This window comes from Anomalospiza imberbis, chromosome 21, assembly GCF_031753505.1.
Source record: "Anomalospiza imberbis isolate Cuckoo-Finch-1a 21T00152 chromosome 21, ASM3175350v1, whole genome shotgun sequence".
NCBI lineage: Eukaryota > Metazoa > Chordata > Aves > Passeriformes > Viduidae > Anomalospiza > Anomalospiza imberbis.
In genome coordinates, this window is record NC_089701.1 from 9647677 (window position 1) to 9667899 (window position 20223).

At 54.3% G+C, this 20223-nt stretch overlaps 1 protein-coding gene and 2 long non-coding RNA genes across 3 annotated transcripts in view; 1 reads left to right on the forward strand and 2 right to left on the reverse strand.

The window, feature by feature from the left end:
• LOC137486353 (uncharacterized) overlaps window positions 1-20223 on the forward strand; it is a 417767-nt gene that overhangs the window by 394876 nt on the left and 2668 nt on the right. The window lies entirely within an intron of this gene.
• LOC137486329 (uncharacterized) lies at window positions 6566-11779 on the reverse strand. Its single transcript, XR_011005692.1, has 2 exons — window positions 11639-11779; window positions 6566-7445 (listed from the first exon to the last, which is right to left on the reverse strand). It is a non-coding gene; the product is annotated as an uncharacterized lncRNA (long non-coding RNA).
• On the reverse strand, window positions 6566-14115 carry TOR4A (torsin family 4 member A). Its single transcript, XM_068211511.1, has 2 exons — window positions 13964-14115; window positions 6566-9565 (listed from the first exon to the last, which is right to left on the reverse strand). The coding sequence occupies exon 2, from the start codon at window positions 9524-9526 to the stop codon at window positions 7760-7762; it is 1767 nt and encodes a 588-aa protein (XP_068067612.1). The 5' UTR covers window positions 9527-9565; window positions 13964-14115; the 3' UTR covers window positions 6566-7759.

Here is a 20223-nt window from a genome sequence, read left to right on the forward strand (position 1 = left end):
CTCCCAGGTCTTTTTAGGCAGCCTTTAGCCACCACAAAGCAGCAAAGGGCAAAAATTCCAATTTCAAAACTACCTTTTGACAATTTAACAACTATTCTTTGACAGCTCCCCTTGCCCTTTGGGCTCCCTAACATTTCTTGCTTTCTGCTTCTTGCAAGACCAAAGTGATGTTGGCTTTGAGTCACAAGGCATCAACCCCCTGTGCTCCCAGCCCTGTAAATCACCCCTGTGTCACCTCCTGTCACAGCAGCAGAACTCTCACCCTTCAGGCTTATTCCACTGGAAACCCAGGCCAAAATAAAATAACTGACACAGTGACTGCAACACATGGGATCCCTCTGGTAGGAATGTGCCACCCAGCACATCCAAGGTGATGGGGCATTGATTCCACGGGGCAACACTGCTGGTGGCTTTTGCAATCAACCCCAATCCCCTTTCAAACCTGGAGCTGGAGCCTGGGGCTCTCCTCAAGGCACTTGCTGCTGAAAAATCCTTCCTCAGTGCTCTCCCTTGAGCTGCCCAGGTGAGTGTTTAAACATGAGGGCTCACAGCACTCCAGTGGTTTTGGGTAATCTTTTTCACCCTCTTCTCTACAGGGCAAAGTCCAGAGGGCTGGGAGAAAAAACTGCTGCTTCCAAAATCCCCCACTCATGGCAAGGCAGCTCCTAAGATGTAAAAAATTGGCCCAGGTGTTCTCAGGGGTCACAGTCTCTCAGTTGCAGCTGCTCGGAGTGGGGTGGAATGGCTCATCCCTTAACTCTGGTGGCAAACACTGCTCTCAGTGACCATGGCCCAGGCACTGCCCACCCCTGTCTGGACTGGTGAAATGTTGTCGGGCAGCACCCAAGGCACATTAGTGGTTTAAAAGAAGCACACAGTGAAGAAATAACTCGTGGATTGCTGCTGTTTGCCTGTGGTGGCTGGGCCCTCAGACCCACCCCAGTGCCAGCACCTGAGTGAGTCAGGCTGGGGATGGGTAACTTCCTCCCAGAGCACGGGGTTTCAGTGCCACAGGCACTGCCCCAAATGCACACCTGGGTGTTAGCTGGATGTTAAAGACAAAACCCAAAGATTTGGTCTTACATTCATCTTCTTTATCTCAATCGGATCATATCCAAGGAGGCAGACAGATCAAATCAGCTTTTCCCATCTGTCCCATCACCTGAGCTGTGTCACCCTGGTGCAGCCAACAGGCAGCTCCTGAAGCACAGCACCCAGGGGCTGCCTCCAGCTCTGGCACCAGTGGCATCCCCCGCTGTTCATCACCTACAGGTTTCCAGTGAAGTTCCACCCCTCACCCCCCTAATCCATCTCCCAGCATTGCCCAACTCCCAGCTGGAGGGAGGCAAGTACAGACCCAGCCTCAGAGGGAGCCCCAGGAAGAGGGGGGTGACCTGTAGGGACAAATCCTGTTCCTTTTTCCAACCCCATTACCCACTCTTGTCATGCCAGTGTAAAACAGGGATGTATTTATAACTCCCAGGTGAGCTTGTCCAAGCAGCTCACTGCATCCTCCTCAGGTGAGGAGATGAATCAGCCCTGCAAGGCAGCAGATCTGCCCACCAGGAGCAAGGAGAAATGAAAACACCTGTTGAGCTGGATCCAAAGCATTGAATTTCATCCACCCTTTCTCAGCCAGAGACTTCAGAGCATTTCACTGGCTGTGGCTGCATTGGGGGCAGCACTCAGAGCTGGGAGTGCTGGATGTTTGGCAGAAGGAAGCACCAAGGAGTGACTTTTGCAGCTGGAAGTGACAGAGGCCACGCACACATGGAGCTGAGGACACCAGGTCACGTCAGGCCAAAGAGTTCTGCAACACTCAGCATCGTGTTCTGACCTCAAGCCTCCCAGGAACGTGGAGCTGTTTGTGCTGTCTGTGCTGCAGGATCTGCAGGGAGGGGCAGAAATGCTCATTCCATCATCCAGAACAGCTGGAGCACACCCAAGGCACTTCTTCACTTGGAGAGGGAAGCAACAACCTTGAAGCCAAGGACCAGCTTATGCTGGAAGGAAAAGCTCAGAACTGACTTTCCAAGGCCCCCATGGCACCCGGGGAGATGCAGGCCCTCAGTGAAGGCAGAGCAAGCCCGTGACTCAGGGACCTTGATCCCACATGAAGCCATCTCAGGAAGAACTGGGCAGTTTGCTGGATATGTCGGGAAAAGCACAGGATAAAAACACCGGGTGGTGCCAGCTGAGAGGACACAAACTCCTTCAGCCACACTTTTGGAGAACCTGGCAGCTGGGGATGGCTGGGTGGGAATGCAGCACAGGATTCCCTGATTTCAGCCTGCAGCTACTGCTGCACAAAAATTGTGTTGGGTGGCTCAGAGAGTTTGAAAGGAGACCATACATTCTGGGAATGTCTTTTTGCAGGATATTGAAATTTTTTTTAAACTTTTTTTTTTTTTTTTTCAGGAGAACAGGAAAGGTACCACATGGGCCTGGTTTGAGTGAGAGTTTGGACAGTGAGGCACATTTGATAGGAGCAGGAGAGGGGCAAAGGTACAGGTGAAAACAGAGGGTTTGGCTGCAATTAATGCTTTACATTCTTTCACATTTCATTTGATGGCCACAAAAATGTCCACTCCCCTCAGGGGAGGTTTTCCAGGTGGTCTTTTCCCAGGCCTGGGTTCCTGGACAGGCTTTTTGCAGGAGGCAGGGATGGGGAAATCCCAGGCAGACTTACTCAACCTTCCTCAAGTTACCAAAATTGGGACAGCTGAATTCCAACCTGAGGAATCGACTGATAAGACATCACAGGAAGCACAAAACTCAAATTAGCATCCACAGAAGATCCTGGACTGTTTGTGTCCTTCAGGAAGCTGTGAGGGGCTCTGCTGTGACCTCCAGAGCTGGAGGAGGAGCAGGAGCTGATGTCACATCCCACAGTGCCCAGGGAGACAGGGAGAGACCACCAGCTCCACATCTGCAACTGGAGAACACAAAGTGTGCTGGGGAGGGCTGCTCCTTCTGCAGGCATCTCCTGGGGCTGGCTCCAAGTCCCCTGAGGTAGCTCTAGATACAGACCCTAAAATAATACCTAATATCTGCCAATAAACTGAATTGATGAGGGGAAAGTGTCATGGGGAAGCAAATGAGTTTCCAGATTATTTTATGACATCATTAATCTACACGCTCCAGTTTCAGTGCTGGCTGCTTTCCCTCTAACCCATCCCGCCTGGAAACCAATCCCTCCGAGCTGATCTCAGCAGCCTGGCAGTTTTCAGATGCAGCTGCCCGAAACTTTGCACCTAAATGCAGATGTTTTAGGAGCTGAAGCACATCTCTTAGGAGGAATGACGTTACATTGGTGCAATCTCTGCCGGCTGAGCACTGCCAGCCGGAGCAGCTCAGTGCTGGGCAGGGGGAGCTCCCGCTGGAGCCTTGACAGGCAGGGGGGGCACAGAGAACAGGCAGAGTGGGAGCTCCCGAGACCCCTGAGCAGAGCCCTGTGTCTGCCCAAAGCACCCTCAGTCCGGGGGCCAGCAGCAGCCGCTCTGCAGCCTCTCTCCTCACTCCACTTTGCCCTTCCACAGCTGCAGCAGCTTCCCCAAAGTTTTACATAAACCTCCCCCTCCGGAGCCAGCTCCACACCCTGCCCAAGGCGGGCTGGGAGAACCAAGCACCGCTGTCTCCCTTCTGCCCGTGTTTTGCGTATTGGAAAGCTCTTATCGTGCTTCACCTGAAACTTCCCCCGGGCTCCGTCGCCCCGTCCTGCGCCCCCGTTGCCGGCAGGATGCTGGGGGGGCACAGCACCCCCTCCTTCCCTCCCTCCCTGCCCGAGAGGTGCCCAAATATGGTGCCACACTGCTCCAGCGTGGCCCGGCATTACTTCACCTCTTGCATATGCAACACACCTATTTATACATTTTAACGGGATGTTTGCCATTCTCGGGCCCCGGGGTGTTATCCCTCCTGTGGAGTTGTGAGTGCTGCGATGCCCCCAGGCTTGTTTTCCTTTCAGCCCTTCACCCTCCCCATCCTGGAACGTGCATTTGCTCACTCACACCCTCCTCTGCAGCACCTTCTTTCAGACCTTTCTCCCAGTTTATGATTTCCATCCCAAGCCTGTCTCCTGCAGTGCTTGGGTGCCTCTCAGCTCCCCTTCCCCTCCAAATTCCATGGGCAAACAAACCATGTCTGTCTCTGTCTGACTCTGTTCTCCCACCATTTATGGAATATTTTGTTTCCCCAGCTCTGGAAAACTCTTTCCAGTTCATCCCAGTAACTATTAACAGCTATTCTCTGAATATCCTGTAAGAGGAAGAAACTAGATTCTAAGGTTACAACTATTTTTGAAAAACGTTGGATGTAATTTCTCCCATCTCTCCAGGATGCTCACAGGTAATGCATTCACTCCTGTATTTGCCTGTCCCTCCTCCTCCTTCCCAGGGAGAGTGGGTGCTTGTCCTCCCTCCACCTTTCCAGGACTCACTCATCAGTGCAAGGTCTCAGAAGCCACTGCAGACATTCCCTCTGCACCCTGGCAGGAACTGCAGCCCTGACCTACCTAGGCTGTCCCTGCTCTTTTCTCCTCTGCTGCAGCCCTGATCTTCCCTGCCATCACTGGGATCAAAATCTGCTTTCCTGGTGGCACCTCACCTGTTTAGTGAACACCACAGGAGTTGGAAAGAAAGCAACGAGTCCCTTCTAGGGACTGGCAGCGGCTTTTCCTTGCCCTTAGCACAGGGACAAGTCACTGGTGCACGTGGAGATGGGATCCCTCTGCACCCCTTCGTCTGCCTCTCTCTGCAAGCACTGTTCAGGTGCCCTGGGCCAACATCACAGATCCTCAGGGACAGCCAGAAGCCTCAGGAGAGAGGACAAGGTCCTGCTGGGTGGGCTCACAGCACTGGCAGCAGCCCCAGCAGCACTCGGGGAGCTCAGGGACCGGGCAAGCCCAGCAAGGCTGGGGTGATGCTGCGTAACAGAGAGCTCTGGTCCTGGGCCATCACACCTTCCCGTGGTGCAGGGAAATCCCAGGAGGACTCGGCCTGGCCCCACCAGCCAGCACCCACCTCTGGAGGCAGCTTCAGACAGGCTGCTTTGATTAAGGGAGGTTGCTGGGGATTAGGTCCTTTTTAGGAATATCTAAATCCAAAGCTCTTCTCCCTGAGGCAGCTGAAGTTATCCAGAGCTCCAGCAGAACGTGCACCCACCCACCTTCCTGTGGCTGGAGCTGGACCACATCCATGGAGAAGCACAGGGCACATCCCATCCCTGGAGCAGGAGTGCCCTGGGAACCCCAGCCCCAGTTCCTGCCCAGAGTGCTCCAAGGCCTGGGGAGAGCAGTTCATAAGCACTGTATGAAATAAAACAAACCCTCCCAACTCCCACACCAGAGCAACTGGAGCTCCTGCCCACGGGACCCCAGCCCAGGGAAAGCTCCAGACTGGCCAGTGGGGTCACCCTCAATACATTACCTGTTTCCCATCCCCTCCCACCCTTCTCCTTCACTGCCTGCTCTCATGGGCAGTAACAGCATCCTCCTCAGACAGAGCTGTTTGGAATCACCTGCATTTTCCCCAGGACAAATGCAAAAAGGGAATTTGGCCCAAACCCCACTGTGGCTTTGGGACGCAGTTGCAGGGTGCAAAGTACCTGCACGTGTCCCCAGCCAGCAGTGGCAGGGAACAGCCATCCCAGTGCTGCTGAACTGCTGAACAGGGGACCAAACACAGGGTCTGCAGCAGGGTGGCAGCAGCCTGCCACAAAACACTGCTCCAAGCACAACAGAGATGTGTCCTGACTCAGGAAGAGCTTTTGCCAACTGAGGAAGCCTAGGGCACAACCTAAAGAGCCATTTGAGCTGGGATTCGAATCCTGCATCCTATCTTCTGGCAGGAAAAGTCCTCTCCATAGCCTGGATGTTCCCGTGCTGTCTGCCAAGAGCCTCCAGAGGCTGAGGGATGAGGTGGTGTTCAGGCAGCAGGAAGCTGAGCCCCACCTCTGTGCACTGAGGAGCTTGGTGAGACACAAAAACCTCAGCAGCTCTTCAAGGTGCACAGGGCACTCAGGAAACCTCAGGCTCAGGGAAAGGCTAGGAGCCCCGATTTAGGGCAGGAGAGCCTCAGAGGGGTGGAAACAAACTCTGCAGATGCTCAGCTCCACTCAAAGTCTCCCCCCACTTTTGCACAGGGTGATGTTGGTGTGGAGGCACCCAGGGACCTCTGGCACAACCAAGCACCCCGTGGGTGGCATTTATAAACAAAGACATTGTGGAGACAATCAGAACTAACATCTGCCCCTCTCCCAGCTGGAGGAGGAGGGGAATCCTGGTCCCTGAGTTGTTCCTCATCCAGGATAAAAGCATCCCAAATGCCTTAGCAGTAAGCTAAGCTTACTGCTTAAGTTAAGCTCTCTAAGCTGTGGAAACCAGCTCCCACACGTTGGTTTTTGAGGACACGTGAATTTAGGAGGTGGCTTGGATGGAGCAGCTCTGCAGGACCCAGCTTTTGGCACTGCTGCACTGTGTGGGTTTGGGATTGGGCTTACCAGGGGTACATGGCTCCAGAAGGGAAATTTTGGAGGAAATCCAAATTTCAGTCAAATGAAAGAAATGTACTTTCAATTCTTTTATTCAGGATAGTTTGGGTTTATTCCTGACAATAGCTCTGGAAGCTGGAGTATGGAGTCTTTGGAGACCAACAACTAGAAAGAGGTGGATCAAAACCCCAGTGCAAACATCCACAGGGTTTCTTGTCTGGGAATTCACAGCAAGTTGTAGAAATCTTGTAAAAACCACAACCTGAGAAAACAATGTCATAAATACCTGCTCAGTTCTGCTCAAAACATGGCTGTGTGTTCTTCCCAAGCTGCTCTCAGGCCACATCTCACCTGGGGCTCAATGGCAAACCCTCTTCTTGGCCTCTCAGGACTGGGAACAAGCCCACGATTCCCACTCCATCAGCCCAAACTGTATTTTCCAGTGTGTGTTGCTTAATATCCATCAATTGCTGCTTTGGGCTTTCTAGATAATGCCTGCCCACAGTGACGTGTCCCCAGAGGCAAAAAGCAGAAGAGCTCTGAGGATGAGGTGTCACCACCAGACCTGAAACAATCCAGAGGTTATTTCTGCACCATCTGGCACAGCTGAGCAGTCTTTGAGGCGAGCCCAAACACACCTGTGGGGCAGAAATCTCACTGCAGGTGCCAAAGGTGAGCTCAGGGATGAGCTCAGAACAGCTCAGGAACAGGTCCAAAAAGTGTTCTCCTGAGGATGTGGTCATGTAGAAGCTGGAGAAGGCAGGCCTGCACCTCTGGGGGCAGGAGCCACAAACTGTCCCCGTGCCAGGTGTCCAGCCCTGCCTCTGCTCTGCTCACACCAGCCAGGACCAAGGAAAGCAAAGAGCTGGGAGCCTGGAGAGAGTGAGACACATGAGGTGACATATTCTGCAGGGGCAGTGACCCAGGGATTGTTCCATCCTATTTATATCCTGCAGCTTGTGATGCCACCGCAAAACTCCTTAATGACAAGAACCCCAAATGAGAATGAAGAACAAAGCATCTTGCACTTATTAGAAGGCGGCTCCAGCTTCCTTGCCCTTCCTTTTCCACAGAACATCAGGAAAAAGTGAAGTCTCTGGAGGAGAACAGGGACCAGGTTGTCCAGGCTGCCACGCCTCTGCCTGGACCAGGACAGAGCCAGTGCAGGGCTGAGAAAGGACACCTTGAGCACAGCCTGCTGGAACACACTCCTCATGAGCACAGAACTTTGCAAACCCCAAGAGCAGGGCTTGGTGTCTGCAGTAAATCCCTACAGGAGGTTGACTTTGGCCACAACCTGCTTGCAGCCCATGCTGGAGTACTGCTTGTCCCCTGTAGTGTAGTAACTGAGCTGATTTGCCAAATTTTCAATGTGCTTCTGGTCGGGATAGAGCCCCTCCCTCCTCATCTGCTCCAGGAAGCAGTTTATGACATGAGACTTCTCCAGAAGGACAAAGGGGATGATGTCTGCAGCCTTCCAGAGAGGGTGGACACTGACCAGGACTGGCTGGATGATGCTCAGCAGCTCTTCAGCTCCCCGTTGCTGATGCAGGAGCTCAGTGGATGCATTCTGGATAACGAACTTTGTGATTTCAGCACCTCCCAGGTTGCTTATTAAAATGTAGATGGCATTGAGGAACTCGTTGGTTTGATTGGGTTCAAAGAATCGGCTGAGAGTGTGCAGCAGGACGGGGGACATGAGCTCAACCTCATCCAGAATAAACAGCGGGGTCTTTTCCTCTATTTCAGCTCTGGTAACCATGTCAGAAATCTTCTTGGACAGATCTATTTCACACGTGAGGGGAGCCACCCCACTGGGGCAGTGATGCATCACAAAGTACTGGAGCACAAAGTCATTGTCCATGACAGAGCGAAAATGTTTGGCCAGCACCCAGCCAACGTGGCTCTTCCCAACCCCCGTCGGGCCGTTCAGAGAGATCACCAGAGGCTTGTTGTGGATGTGGGTAGCCAGATAGTCTTTCAGTAATTCCACAATACTTTCCACAGCAACCTTCTGCCCAAATACTTCTCGGTGCATGGTTTTCTCCAAACCATCAAGGTCGTATTTTTGGAGGTTATCATCCAGGTTCTCTATTGCATTGAGAATCTGGAAGAAGATAATGGCAATGAGCAAGAAGAGGCAGCGCTTTGCCTTGCTTTTCTCCTCTGCTGGGAGGTATTTTTTTGTTTTATCTGGGTAGAGGACCATCCTGGATTTCCTTCGGCTCTTTTTCCGCCTGCACTTTTTCACGGAGTAATGTTCCACAGACGTGTCAAAGGTGAAGTACTGGGAACGCTCAAAGCCGGACTGATTAAAAAAGGACATGGAAGGGCTGTACAGGGAAGCTCTGTTCAGGGAGAGCTGCCTTTGAAGCAGCCTGGTGTGGACAAACTCGGCAGACTTCTCCCGAGGCAGCTCTAAATGCAGGCAGCTTTTCTTCAGCCCCCGGTAGCGCCGGCGCAGGCGGACGATGGCCCGTAGGGGAGAGGAAATTGAAGTTATTTTCTTGGAAGCAGCAGCGATCACAGCATCTGGTACTTCCTCTGCGTCGCTCTCAGAGCAAGACGCCTCTTCTTTTGCATCACAGGGCATTTCCCCTTCCCTGTCGCTATCTGTGACTGGAATCTCCCCTTCCCCATCACTGTCGGTACCAGGAATCTCCCCTTCTCTGTCACTGCCACTGCCGGGAATCTCCTCTTCCCTGTCACTACCTGTGCTGGGAATCTCCCTTTCCCCATCACTGTTGGTACCAGGAATCTCCTCTTCCCTGTCACTACCTGTGCTGGGAATCTCCCTTTCCCCATCGCTGCCACTGCCCTGCATCTCTCCTTCCACGCTGCCCTCAGTGAAGACAATTCCTGGGTCACAAGGAGCCTCTTCTTTTGTGCTGCTCTCAGCAAAGGGCACCTGTCCTGCATCCTCCTCTGCTCCAGCTGTGTCTCCTGTGGGATTGCTCTCCATGCAGGGCATCTCCACCCCCAGATCCCTGCGGACACTTTTTCCATCCACCTCAGAGCAGGGCAGCTCTTCCTCCATCTCTTCTGGTTCTTACAGTCCATTCACATCATCTTCTTTCTAAAAAGAAAAGGTATTATATAAAATCAACCTTCCTAACATCAGAAACTGACCAATAACAGTGGAATTAGACAGATATCCTCCTTTCTAATGGGCAGAAACCTGCCGCAATCAGCAACGGCAGGGTGGCAGAGACTTTCAGACCTAAGCTGACTTTCTGGAAGATGGACAGATGTGCAAAACTACAGATGAAATTTACAGAATTCACAGAACCACTGGGTTAGAAGAGACCTTCAAGATCATCGAGTCCAACCCAGCCCCAACCCCTCACCTAAACCCTGGCACCCAGTGCCACATCCAGGCTTGTTTTAAACACACCCAGGGATGGTGACTGCACCACCTCCCTGGGCAGCCATTCCAGAAACTTTATCACCCTTTCCATGAAAAGCATTTTCCTAATATCCAACCTGAATTTCCCTTGGTGCAGCTTGAGACTGTGTCCTGGTTCTGTCAGCGCTGCCTGGAGGAAGAGCCCAACCCCACCTGAGCACAGCCACCTTTCTGGAGCTGTACAGAGTGATCAGCTCACCCCTGAGTCTCCTTTTCTCCAGGCTGAGCACCCCCAGCTCCCTCAGTTGTTCCTCAGTGTCAATTAATGCAAACTGGTGTTATAACACAAACCCAGCCCTGCCTTCAGATGCAGAAGGGAAGGTCAAAGCTGGCTGAGGCCAAAGCCAAAGGTTGTGCTGTAAGAAGGAGGCAGGACAGCAGGACAGACCCATGCTCTGAACCACAGCTGCCCAGTCCTCTTTCCCTACACCTGCTAAATTCAAGGAAGACACAAAGCCCCACCTCTGTGCCCGCACATGCACACAGGCACGTACACACCCTGTGGGAAGTCACTCGTCCACCCACAGACACCTCTCGTGGTGTGGGAGTAACTTGCTGTGGTTGCCATCCTGGTTGTGGTGGCATCTCCCAGGGAGGATTTTCCTGGCTGTGCTGATGGATGTGCCTGGCAGGGAGGTGAGATGAGAGCTGCCCTGGGTGGGAAGGCTCAGAGGGGCTGCGGAGAACCAGCGTGGCTGTGCCTGAGCCTGCCAGCAGCACATGGCTGTGGGGAGAGGAGTGGGGCAGCCCCACAGAACCCCAACCCTGCCACCCCCATGGTCCTTCCATGCCCTGTGTGCCCACACACCCCCCTGGGACACAGGGGCTGCCACATGAGACCCTGGAGCTGCACAGGGGAGCTGAGGGACATGGTCATCCTGGGATAACCATCTGAATGGACAAACCTCAGCTGGCAAACAAGAAGGAGAGGCCAGAGGGACGTGACAAGAGGCACAGACCCAGCAGGGAACCCCTGGGAGAACACAGCTCTGCAGGGTTGGATGCAGCCCCATGTGCTGCCCTGGCCCTGCCTGGCACAAGGCTGGAGGTGCCAGAAGCTGTGTCATGGTGGGAGGGCATTTTTCTGACACCTCTGGGCTGCAGCAGTGCTGACACAAGGGACAGTTTGCTGCTGCGGCACTGCCAGCCCCAGAGCACGGAGCCAGCACAGGCAGCGTGAGGAAACGCCACTTTCATCAGCCATCCTTAAAAAATCAACACCGGGTCTTGCCAAAAGCACCACCACGACTCTGGAGAGAACAGGGAGGTCTGGAAGTTTGTTATTAACTGGCTCCAGCTCAGCAGGAAGCCACCAACCTGCACAAAGTCACGCTCTGGATGAGGTTTTACTTCCCCTGCGCAAAGCGGCTCCGTCACTCAGGGAGCCCGAGGGCACCCCGGGGCTGTGTGGGAGCCACAGGCACTGGAACTGCTCCCTCTGCCTCCTTGCTTCTCCCCACAGCCTTCCCGGCTGCTCTGAAATGCAAAGCTTTGCTCCCACACCGTGCACAAGCTGATTTTGGGACCATGAGAGGGCAGCCGGTGAGCCCAGCCATCATCCCATCATCGCTGGAGCTGCCACTGCTGGCAGCAATTAACCCCGAGTGCTAATTGCTGACCTAATTCCTGACCCTGCGCAGGGTTTGGTGTGCAAAGGCAAAACCAGCCAGACAGGATCTGGCAAGGAGGCCCTGAGGCAGCACCAGGAAGAAGGGCTGGATGCCACCATCACTGCAATGCCACCTTTTGATGCCACCTCAAAACTCCTTAATGACAAGAATCTCAAATGAGAATGAAGAACAAAGCATCTTGCACTTATTGGGAGGTGGCTCCAGCTTCCTTGTCCTTCCTTTTCCACAGAACATCAGGTTCTGTGAACATCATCCAAAGGATGCCACTGGGAGCCCTGGGCTGTCCCCACACCACCCCGCAGTCACATCCTTGCTCCTCTCCATCCTGCATCACCTTGCTCACACGGTGCCTGCAGGTCCCCAAAGGGACAGCTGACCCCAAAGCCACTGGGGAGCAGCCCCTGCTGCTCAGACCAGCATGGACTCAAGGGATCAGGACTCACAGAGCTCAGCCAGGGATGAGAAAACTCTCCAGGCACTGACAAACATCTCCACAAGCACAGGGCAACATTTTCTCAGCCCCAAGCCCTTGCAGGCGAAGAGGGGTTGGTTAAATGCCAGGGAAGAGGCTATGGAAATTTACAGGAAAAGTTTTAGAGAACAGGATCACAGAATCATGGAATAATTATGGCTGGATGGAACCTTCAAAGACCACCTCATTCCAAACCCCTGCCACAGGGGACACCTCCAATTAGCCCAGGCTGCTCCAAGCCTCATCCAATCTGGCCTGGAGTGGGGCAGCCACTCTGGACACCCATGCCAGGGCCTCACCACTCTCATTCTCAGAAACTTCCTTTTATCTACTCTAAAGCCACTGTCTTCTAGTTTAAAACCAGAACCTCTCGTCCTGTCATAACAAGACCTGTTTAAAATTTTCTTTTTTTCATCGGCTCCGTTCAAGGCCTGGGAGGCTGCTCTGGCAGGGGAACACAGGACACCCCAAGCACTCTCCATGGAGGTTACCAGGCCACAGCTGCTGCAGCTGAAACATGAAGTGATGTGGCTGCTCACAGCCCAGAGCCTGCCCTCCCACTGCCACGTCCATGCAGAGCCCAAAGCCCCTACAAGACTTGTGGGGAACGGTGAGGACCGAGTGCTCACCAGTGCTCAAGATCTTCCCAAAAGCCCACCAGCACATCCATCCCACTGGTGTGGGATGCCCAACCCTCCAGATGAGCTGAGCAAGGCAGGGTGGAAGGACAGAACCCCATCCTGAGCAAGGAATCTGTGCAGTCATGACTATAATAACCCTGTTATTGCCATGACTCAGTCCATAATACCTGCTGGTATTTACATAGGACTGGAAGTTTCTAAAAGCAGCCCTTGCACACTCAGTGTCGGGTCAGGGCTGGGCAGGAGGCTGTGCCAGCCTGCAATGGTGCACTTTCAGCAGCTTAATTTAACATTTGGTGAAAACAACAGGAATGAGAAGGCAGGAATTCAGTCTGCAGCATCCCAGTGCTCGAGTAAACACTGCTGATCTCTGTTCTGTGCCGAGCCTGGACCGCAGGAAAACTTGCACTTGGAAACACTCCTGGGAAGCCTCCAGCGTTCCTGCTGTAGCTCTTGCAGTGTTTGCATTCGTGCACCCTGCAGCTCCAAAACAACGTTTCCACAACAGAGGAGCCTGTGTGGGCAGCTGGAGGCAGCCTGGGACAGGGGAGCAGGATGGGGACAGCCCCGGGCAGGCGGCAAAAGCTCCTGGTGGCAGGAGAGGCCAGCGGAGAGCCGAGGTCTTGGTTAAAGTACCCCCGGCAGGGGAGGCTGCACCCAAACTCAGCCTCTGTGGATGAGCAAAGCTGCTGGGAAAAGGGAACAGCTGGGAAATTCTAAAGATTGGTACCCCCCATCCCCAGCTGGAGCCAAACCCTCCATCCAAAAGGGAGTATTTCCATGGGGGAGGTGGCACAAAGCAGCCCCTTGCCGTGGGGCCTGCAGATAAAGCGGTCGGTCAGTGGCTGGGAGGAGAAAGCCGGAATGTCGGCAGAGGCCAGCACGGCCCCGGCATCCCGAACTGCAGCTGCCCGGGGGCCCCGTCTGGGAAGAAGCCGAGCAAGGCGGTTGATTCACGGCCGGAGCTCGGCGGGTGCAGAGCCCACCCTCCCCGAGCACACGGCGCAGGGTGACAGGGCTGACAGCCAGCAGCCCCCCGACAGCCTGTTCGCCACCAAACCCCACCAGCCCAGCCCCAAGTTTTGCCAGGCCCCGAAGCCAAGTCCGAAGGAATGACAGCAAGCGGAGGGGAAGAGCCTGAAACATCCCAAAGCATCGGGAGCAAGAGCATCCCTGAAAAACCGAGGCGGCTTCTGGTGGAAAGCAGCGACTGGGGACGAGCGGAAGGCGGCGGCAGGGATGGAGCTGGAAGTAGCCCTGGAGTGCCTTGGTGACCCCTGAGGGATGGGGAGCAGGACGGGGGAGCCGATGGCAGCGCAGTTACCCGCGGTGTCCCCTCGGCGCCGGTCACCGGCGCTTCCCTCCGCCCGCCGAGCGCAGCGTCCGGCCTCGGCCGGGCCGGCAGCTGCTCTGTGGCCGCTCTCATCCGTACAGAAACCAGCCCCGCAGAGGAAATGGGGAGGAGGAGTGGCCCTGGGCGGCACTTCCTTCTCGCCGTGCCCCGGGACGGCCGCTGCCGGCCGGTCCCGTGTCCCCCTCCTGCCCACACCCCCCGGCCGCTGCCGTCACGTCTCGTCTCACCGTGCGAGAGAACCCGGGGCAGCGGGGTCAACTCATCACCCGGACACCCCGAGAGCCCGGGCAAAGCATCCCCACCCTCGGCGGTGTCGGTCGTTAGTCATTAGCCCGGAACCCGGCAGCCGAAAGGTCAAAGCGGTGACGCTGCCAAGAGGGTTAATTGGGGCTGACGCGGTGCTTGGGTGCTTCCCCTTGCCAACAGGAGAAACGGAGAGAAAATCAAGTCAGTCAGCGGGGAAGGAGTGAGCCCATACAGAATAACGAGGCTGGGAAAAGCAGCAAGCCCAGAGCAGTCGGTCGGACCCTGGGCAGGTCCTGACTGCAGCCGCTCCTGCTCTGCTGCCCCGGCCCTGCCGCAGCTCTTGGTCCCTCGGCTGCTCTGTCCAAGCAGCTCGGGGACGTGGGCACAGCCAGGGCCAAGGCTGCACGGCGGCCGTGGGACCAGGTTCTGGTGTGGGCACAAAAACTCCCGTGGAAAACCGCTGCATCCCTCCAGAGCTGGAAGCCGCAGGGGTTTTCCTCACCCAGCAGTGCAAAAGTTCATCACGGGGCTTCTCCTCACCTGCACTCCCCTTTCCTTCCCACCTCTCACCTGCACTTGCACAGCCTGGCCAGGGTTTTTTCCCCCAAAACAAGCCCATTTGGTAAAGCCAGAAAAGCCCGAAGTGAGCTCTTGCTGGTATTTCAAGCTCCTGTTTTTTGATAGCTGGAACCTGCACCCTGCGGACCCAGCTGCACAGGACCAAAAATAAGGGGGGAAAACCCCGAATCCGAGGGGGTTTGGTGCATCACAGTGCAGATCCCACCCTGGCTGTGATGCACACTATTGCCCCCACTTCAGGGGAACGGATTCTCTGAGCAAGTCTCCCCAGCCCCAGGCAGCTGCATGTGTCTCTGCTGTGGCCAGCGGGATTTGCCTAACAAATCCTTGCAAATGTGAGGATTTCTGTGTCACGAAGGCACAGGAGCCCAGCTGGAACTGACACTCAGCAGCTGGGAGCTGCCCTCGGGGTCGGGAAGCCAGGCAGGGCTGACCCAAAGCAGAGATCCCATTAAGAGGGGCTTGGCAGGTGGTTTGGGAGCAGCCATGAAGGAAGATGCTCTTCTGGCTAATTCAGCTTTTTGAGAAGGAAGAGCTTCCCCCAAGCAGAGTAGTTGGGAACCATTAAAAATCCCCCAAACACAGTGCCCCCCTAAGCTCTGAAATGGGGGGGACAGAAAACCCTGAGAACACAGCAGGAAGCCCAGGGAGGGTGGAAGATGGACAGCCTGTCCTGGAAAGGGGGGTTCTAAAGCCCTCCTGAGCTGGAGACAGAGGGTGATGAGATCCTGGTGACAGTGGGGACGTGGGACTGACCTGCCTGGGACCCCCGTGGTGCTGGTGGAGCTGGATGGCACAAGGGGATGAGGATCTGGAGAGGCAGCTTGGCCACTGCCAGTCATGGAGTGACCACACACAGGTGACAAGGGGATGCAGGGCTGGGGACACTGTCTTGGTGTTGCTGCCAACTCCAAAATCACAGGTTGGTTCTGGAGTGACCGCCAAATAATGCTGGGGAGCACCTGGGGAGGGCAGGGGCATCGATGGCACCAGGAGGTGCCTGTCCCATGTGGGGACAAGGAGGACAGGACGATGGAAAAGCTGCTTATGTTCCCAGGCCAAATATCCCCTTGAGCTGCTGCTCCTGGCCCTGGTGTGGGGACTGTGTCCCCCCTTCCCACGGGGCTCTGGGGACCTCCAGCACCCCAAATTGGAGGAGACAAGCTGCTGTGTCCTGTGGGGACACGCAGGCACAGAGGTCATGGTTTTTGGGCGGGTTGTTTTTCCTGGGGGGCACTGCCATGGGGTGAGGGATGTGTGGGCTGCGTACATGGGGGAGCTGTGCCTTGGGCAGCACATGGGGGCATCAGGGCAGTGCAGTGGGGGGCAGTGCACAGGAGGGCCACGCGGGAGCAAACTGGGGCCACCAGCCCTGTCCCCCAGGGCCCTGGGGCCACCTGCCCTGTCGCCCGTGTCCCTGCGGGTGCCGAGGCCGCGCCGCCCCGACTGGGCCCCGCGGGGAGGAAACGGATGCGGGGCCAGGATGGGGACGAGAGGTGCCACAGCCCGTCCGGCGGCCACGGATGCAAATCCTGCACAAACACAGCCTCTCCCACACGGAGAGAGGTGAGAGAATGAGAATGTCCCAGGGAGAGGGGGACGGCGCCCTGAGCCGAGATTTTGGTACCAGCCTCTGACTGGTACCCACTGCTTTGGGCACCCCTGGGTTTGGTACCCACAAGGAGGCATTGCCAGAGCTTCCGTGGCACCACCTTATGTGACAATTTTAGGGTTTTCCTTCAAGGTTTTGCACATTGCCTGTTTAGCCAGAACACTTCTAGGGCTGAGGAGCAGCAGCTGCATCCCAAACGTGGGCAAATCCCCCCCCCCCCCCGTGCACCCTGGGAAACCACAATTAGGTGAATGAAGCACCCAGGGTCCCTTTGGGGAAGCTGTGAGGTGCTCAGAGCTCAGAATGGGTCCTGGATGAAACCCAGCAGCTCCAGGATGGAGTGTACCATATTTGCAGCATTGGCCTTGCCCAGAGAAACTCTGCAGAAAAAGAGGAAAACCGGTAAAAAAAATTGAAAGGAGCTGAAGAGGTCACTGGCTTGGAGCCAGCAATGGGTGTAGATATCAGGAATATGGCCCAGGGATGTAAAACCTGCAGCAGGCAGGGAGTCCTGAAACTAAAAGTGAGAGGCTGCAAGTGGAGAAGGGAAAATGGGGCTGGGGTTGGGACACAGAAACCCCTGAGGACCCCCATGGGCCCTGACCCTGGAGCCAGCCCCTCCTGCAGCCCCAGACAGGGAAGAATAAAAGAATATCATAAAATAATCTGATCCACGGTGGGCAGGATCCGCACAAGGGGTCAGCAGCCCCTGGCAGGGGTGCAGAATCCAGCCCTGGAGAGTCATTCCCAGACCCAAAGATCTGTTTTCCAAGCATGGATTTGCCCTTCTGCAGTGTAACCCCACAGCTCCACGGCCACATCAGCTCTGGATTGGGCTGGTGGGCGGATTTTTTCCCTTTTACATCACCCACCTTGTGTTGATCTGCCCTGAATTGCTGCTGCTGATCCCTGGGCTCCCCCGGAAGCATCAGCCCTCCTGAATCCTAAATCCAGTGTAAATTCCATGGATGCATTCTTGGGGCCATCAAGCCAGACCCCTCATTCTTCCCAATCTCACTCTTAGCAAAAATTTCCAGCCTCTGTGAGCAGCTCTAACACGTCCTGGATAACCCAAACAGTTTATCCCTGGGCCGGGGAATGTCCCCCGCAGGGACGCCGCATCCTGCCTGGGTTATCGTGACCCTTCCAAACAGTTTATAAATAGACCAAGGTAAATGAGGGGAGTGCTCTGTGTCAGAGGACTTTTATCTCGTTCCTTGTTTTCAAGCCATTCAAGGAGTGCTGGGTCAGATGATCACTCCTAAAACTCAAGTTGAATCTGCTGTTTCTTTCTCCCCCAGTTGAGCTCCATCCCTACCTCGCTGAAACAGTAAAAAAGAGGTAGAAGTAAGAAAAATGGGTTTGGCATGGACCAAAGGGAAGGTCATGGCCCTGCCATGAGGCACCATCCAGGCCCAGCACCAGGCAGTGGGAGAGGGCAGGGACCAGCACTGCTGCACCTGGGAAGTTGTGGCTCACACTGCTTTGGAAAACAGAAGGGGTACATCTGGAAAAAAAATCGAAAATTTCGGAAATAATATGGAAAATATGGAGAGCAGCGAGTGCCTGCAGCACTCCTCCTGTCACCAACAGTGTCCCACCATCAGCATCCCCCAGGGCCAGCGATATCAGCTCGTGTCACAAGTGGTGACGGGAGAAAATCACTGTAACACCTTCCCAAGGTCCACAGCAGGGTCTGCATCATCCACCAAGGGCTCTGTAAAACACTCCCAAAGAACTGGAGCCATTCCCAAGATCCAAGGAGTAAAGAAGTGTCCAAGGCAGGGTGGACGGGGCTTGGAGCAACCATGGGCTAGTGGAAGGTGTCCCTGCCCACGGAAGGGGGTGGAATGAGATGAGCTTTAAGGTCCTTTCCAACCAGGCCAATCTGTGAGTCTACAGTTCTATGATTTTATGTGCATTTTTGAGCTAGAAATGCTTCTTTCTTTCTTTTTACTTTCTTTCCTTTTCTTTCTCTTTCTTTCTTTTGCTTTCTCTTTCTCTCTTCCTTTCTTTCTTTCTCTTTCTTTCCCTTTATTTCTTTTTTCTTTCCCTTTCTTTTTTCTTTCCCTTTCTTTCCCTTTCTTTCTTTCTTTCCTTTTTTCTTTCCCTTTCTCTTTCCCTTTCTCTCTTCCTTTCTTTCTTTCTCTTTCTTTCCCTTAATTTCTTTTTTCTTTCCCTTTCTTTTTTCTTTCCCTTTCTTTCTTTCCTTTTTTCTTTCTCTTTCTTTTCTTTCTTTCTTTTTCTTTCTTTCTTTCTTTCTTTCTTTCTTTCTTTCTTTCTTTCTTTCTTTCTTTCTTTCTTTCTTTCTTTCTTTCTTTCTTTCTTTCTTTCTTTCTTTCTTTCTTTCTTTCCCTTTCTTTCTTTCTTTCCTTTTTTCTTTCCCTTTCTTTCTTTCTCTCTCTCTCTCTTCTCTGGAGTGGGAGTGATTTGCAAAGGTGACAGCCCTGGGACAGGGACTGCCCTGGCCAGCAGACAGACACAGCTCCAGCCTGAAGCAACAAGGCTGCACAGCAAGTGGCCCAGGGAACAGCACAAAGCCCTTCCCCCCTCCCCTAGCTTCCTCTGTTCACTGTAAAAAAAAAAAAATCACATTTCCAGCTTGTTTCAATTAACTTTAAGACTTTTATATTCCATGAAGGCTGAAGCAGTCATTAAACCAGAATTTTTCCTGTTGTAACACTTTGAAACAACCACACCACAGCTCAGCTGGTGGCTCTGGCTCTGCCAGGCCAAGACCTCCCATGAGCAGAGGTGACTCCAGGTCCCCTCAGTGGAGCCATTGCTCATTCTCTGGCTCAGGATGGACAAATTCATCACAGCCATGGGTCCAGCCCTTGGGGCAGCGTGAGGGAGCTGGGAAAAGTCATGATGGGAATGATGCTCATCCCCCGACCTTCCAGGGTACAGCCATGGCTTTGGGAAGGGCTGGGAGTGCCCCTCATCTCATCCCAGAGCCTGGGGATGCTGCTGGGATGGGGTACAGGACACACTCAGTGCCCCACAGCCCCTGCACTGGGGGTGAGGAATAAATCCACCTGCACAACACGTCAGTAAATCAATATTTTTGCATCCATGAGCACAGCAGATGCACCCAAGGCCCTGAGTCACCCTGGGCCATGTCCAGCAGTGGCTCTGGCTCTGTGGTGAGTGGGGACAGGCCTGCTGCCAGCTCTGCTCCAAACTGGCAGCTGCTTTGATCTCCCCACATCAAAAGGAGCCTTTTCCCTGCCCCGTCACAGCCAGAGCACACCCAGACACTCCATGGGACACTCTGTGGGATGGGGCTGGCACACCCTGGACTGGCAGGCACTGACCCCACTGACCCTCACTGCCAGCCCTTACACATCCTTCCATGTGCTCAGTGCTCTTTCATGAAAACATAAAATATAATAAAGAAAAAAGAAAAAAATGGAGAGAGGTGAGAGGAGAGAGAATGAAAAGTTCCTAGGGCACTCAGGCATGGATGTCCATCCTTTCCCTGCTGATGCCATCATGGATTTGCTGCCCTTTGGGTTTTTTTGGCTTATCCTGAACTAATCACACACTAGGGTTTATTCAGTTATCACCAGATCCTCTTCAGCACAAGGAACCTTCACAACAGGATGCACCAGGTTCCCAGTGCCACATCCCTGCCAGCCTGGAGCACAGTGGCCCAGGGGGATCAAGAAATTGTGCTTTACCCACAGAGGAAAACACCAACGTGCCCAAGGGGGACAGAACTGCTGCACCCTGCTGCCTGCAGCTGCAGGAGGGATGCCACAGGAACTCGTGGGCTTTAGGCACTGAAAAA

Excerpts from the sequence above, each read along its gene's own strand:
- TOR4A (XM_068211511.1), bottom strand. The coding sequence starts at position 9,526 with ATGGAGGAAGAGCTGCCCTGCTCTGAGGTGGATGGAAAAAGTGTCCGC.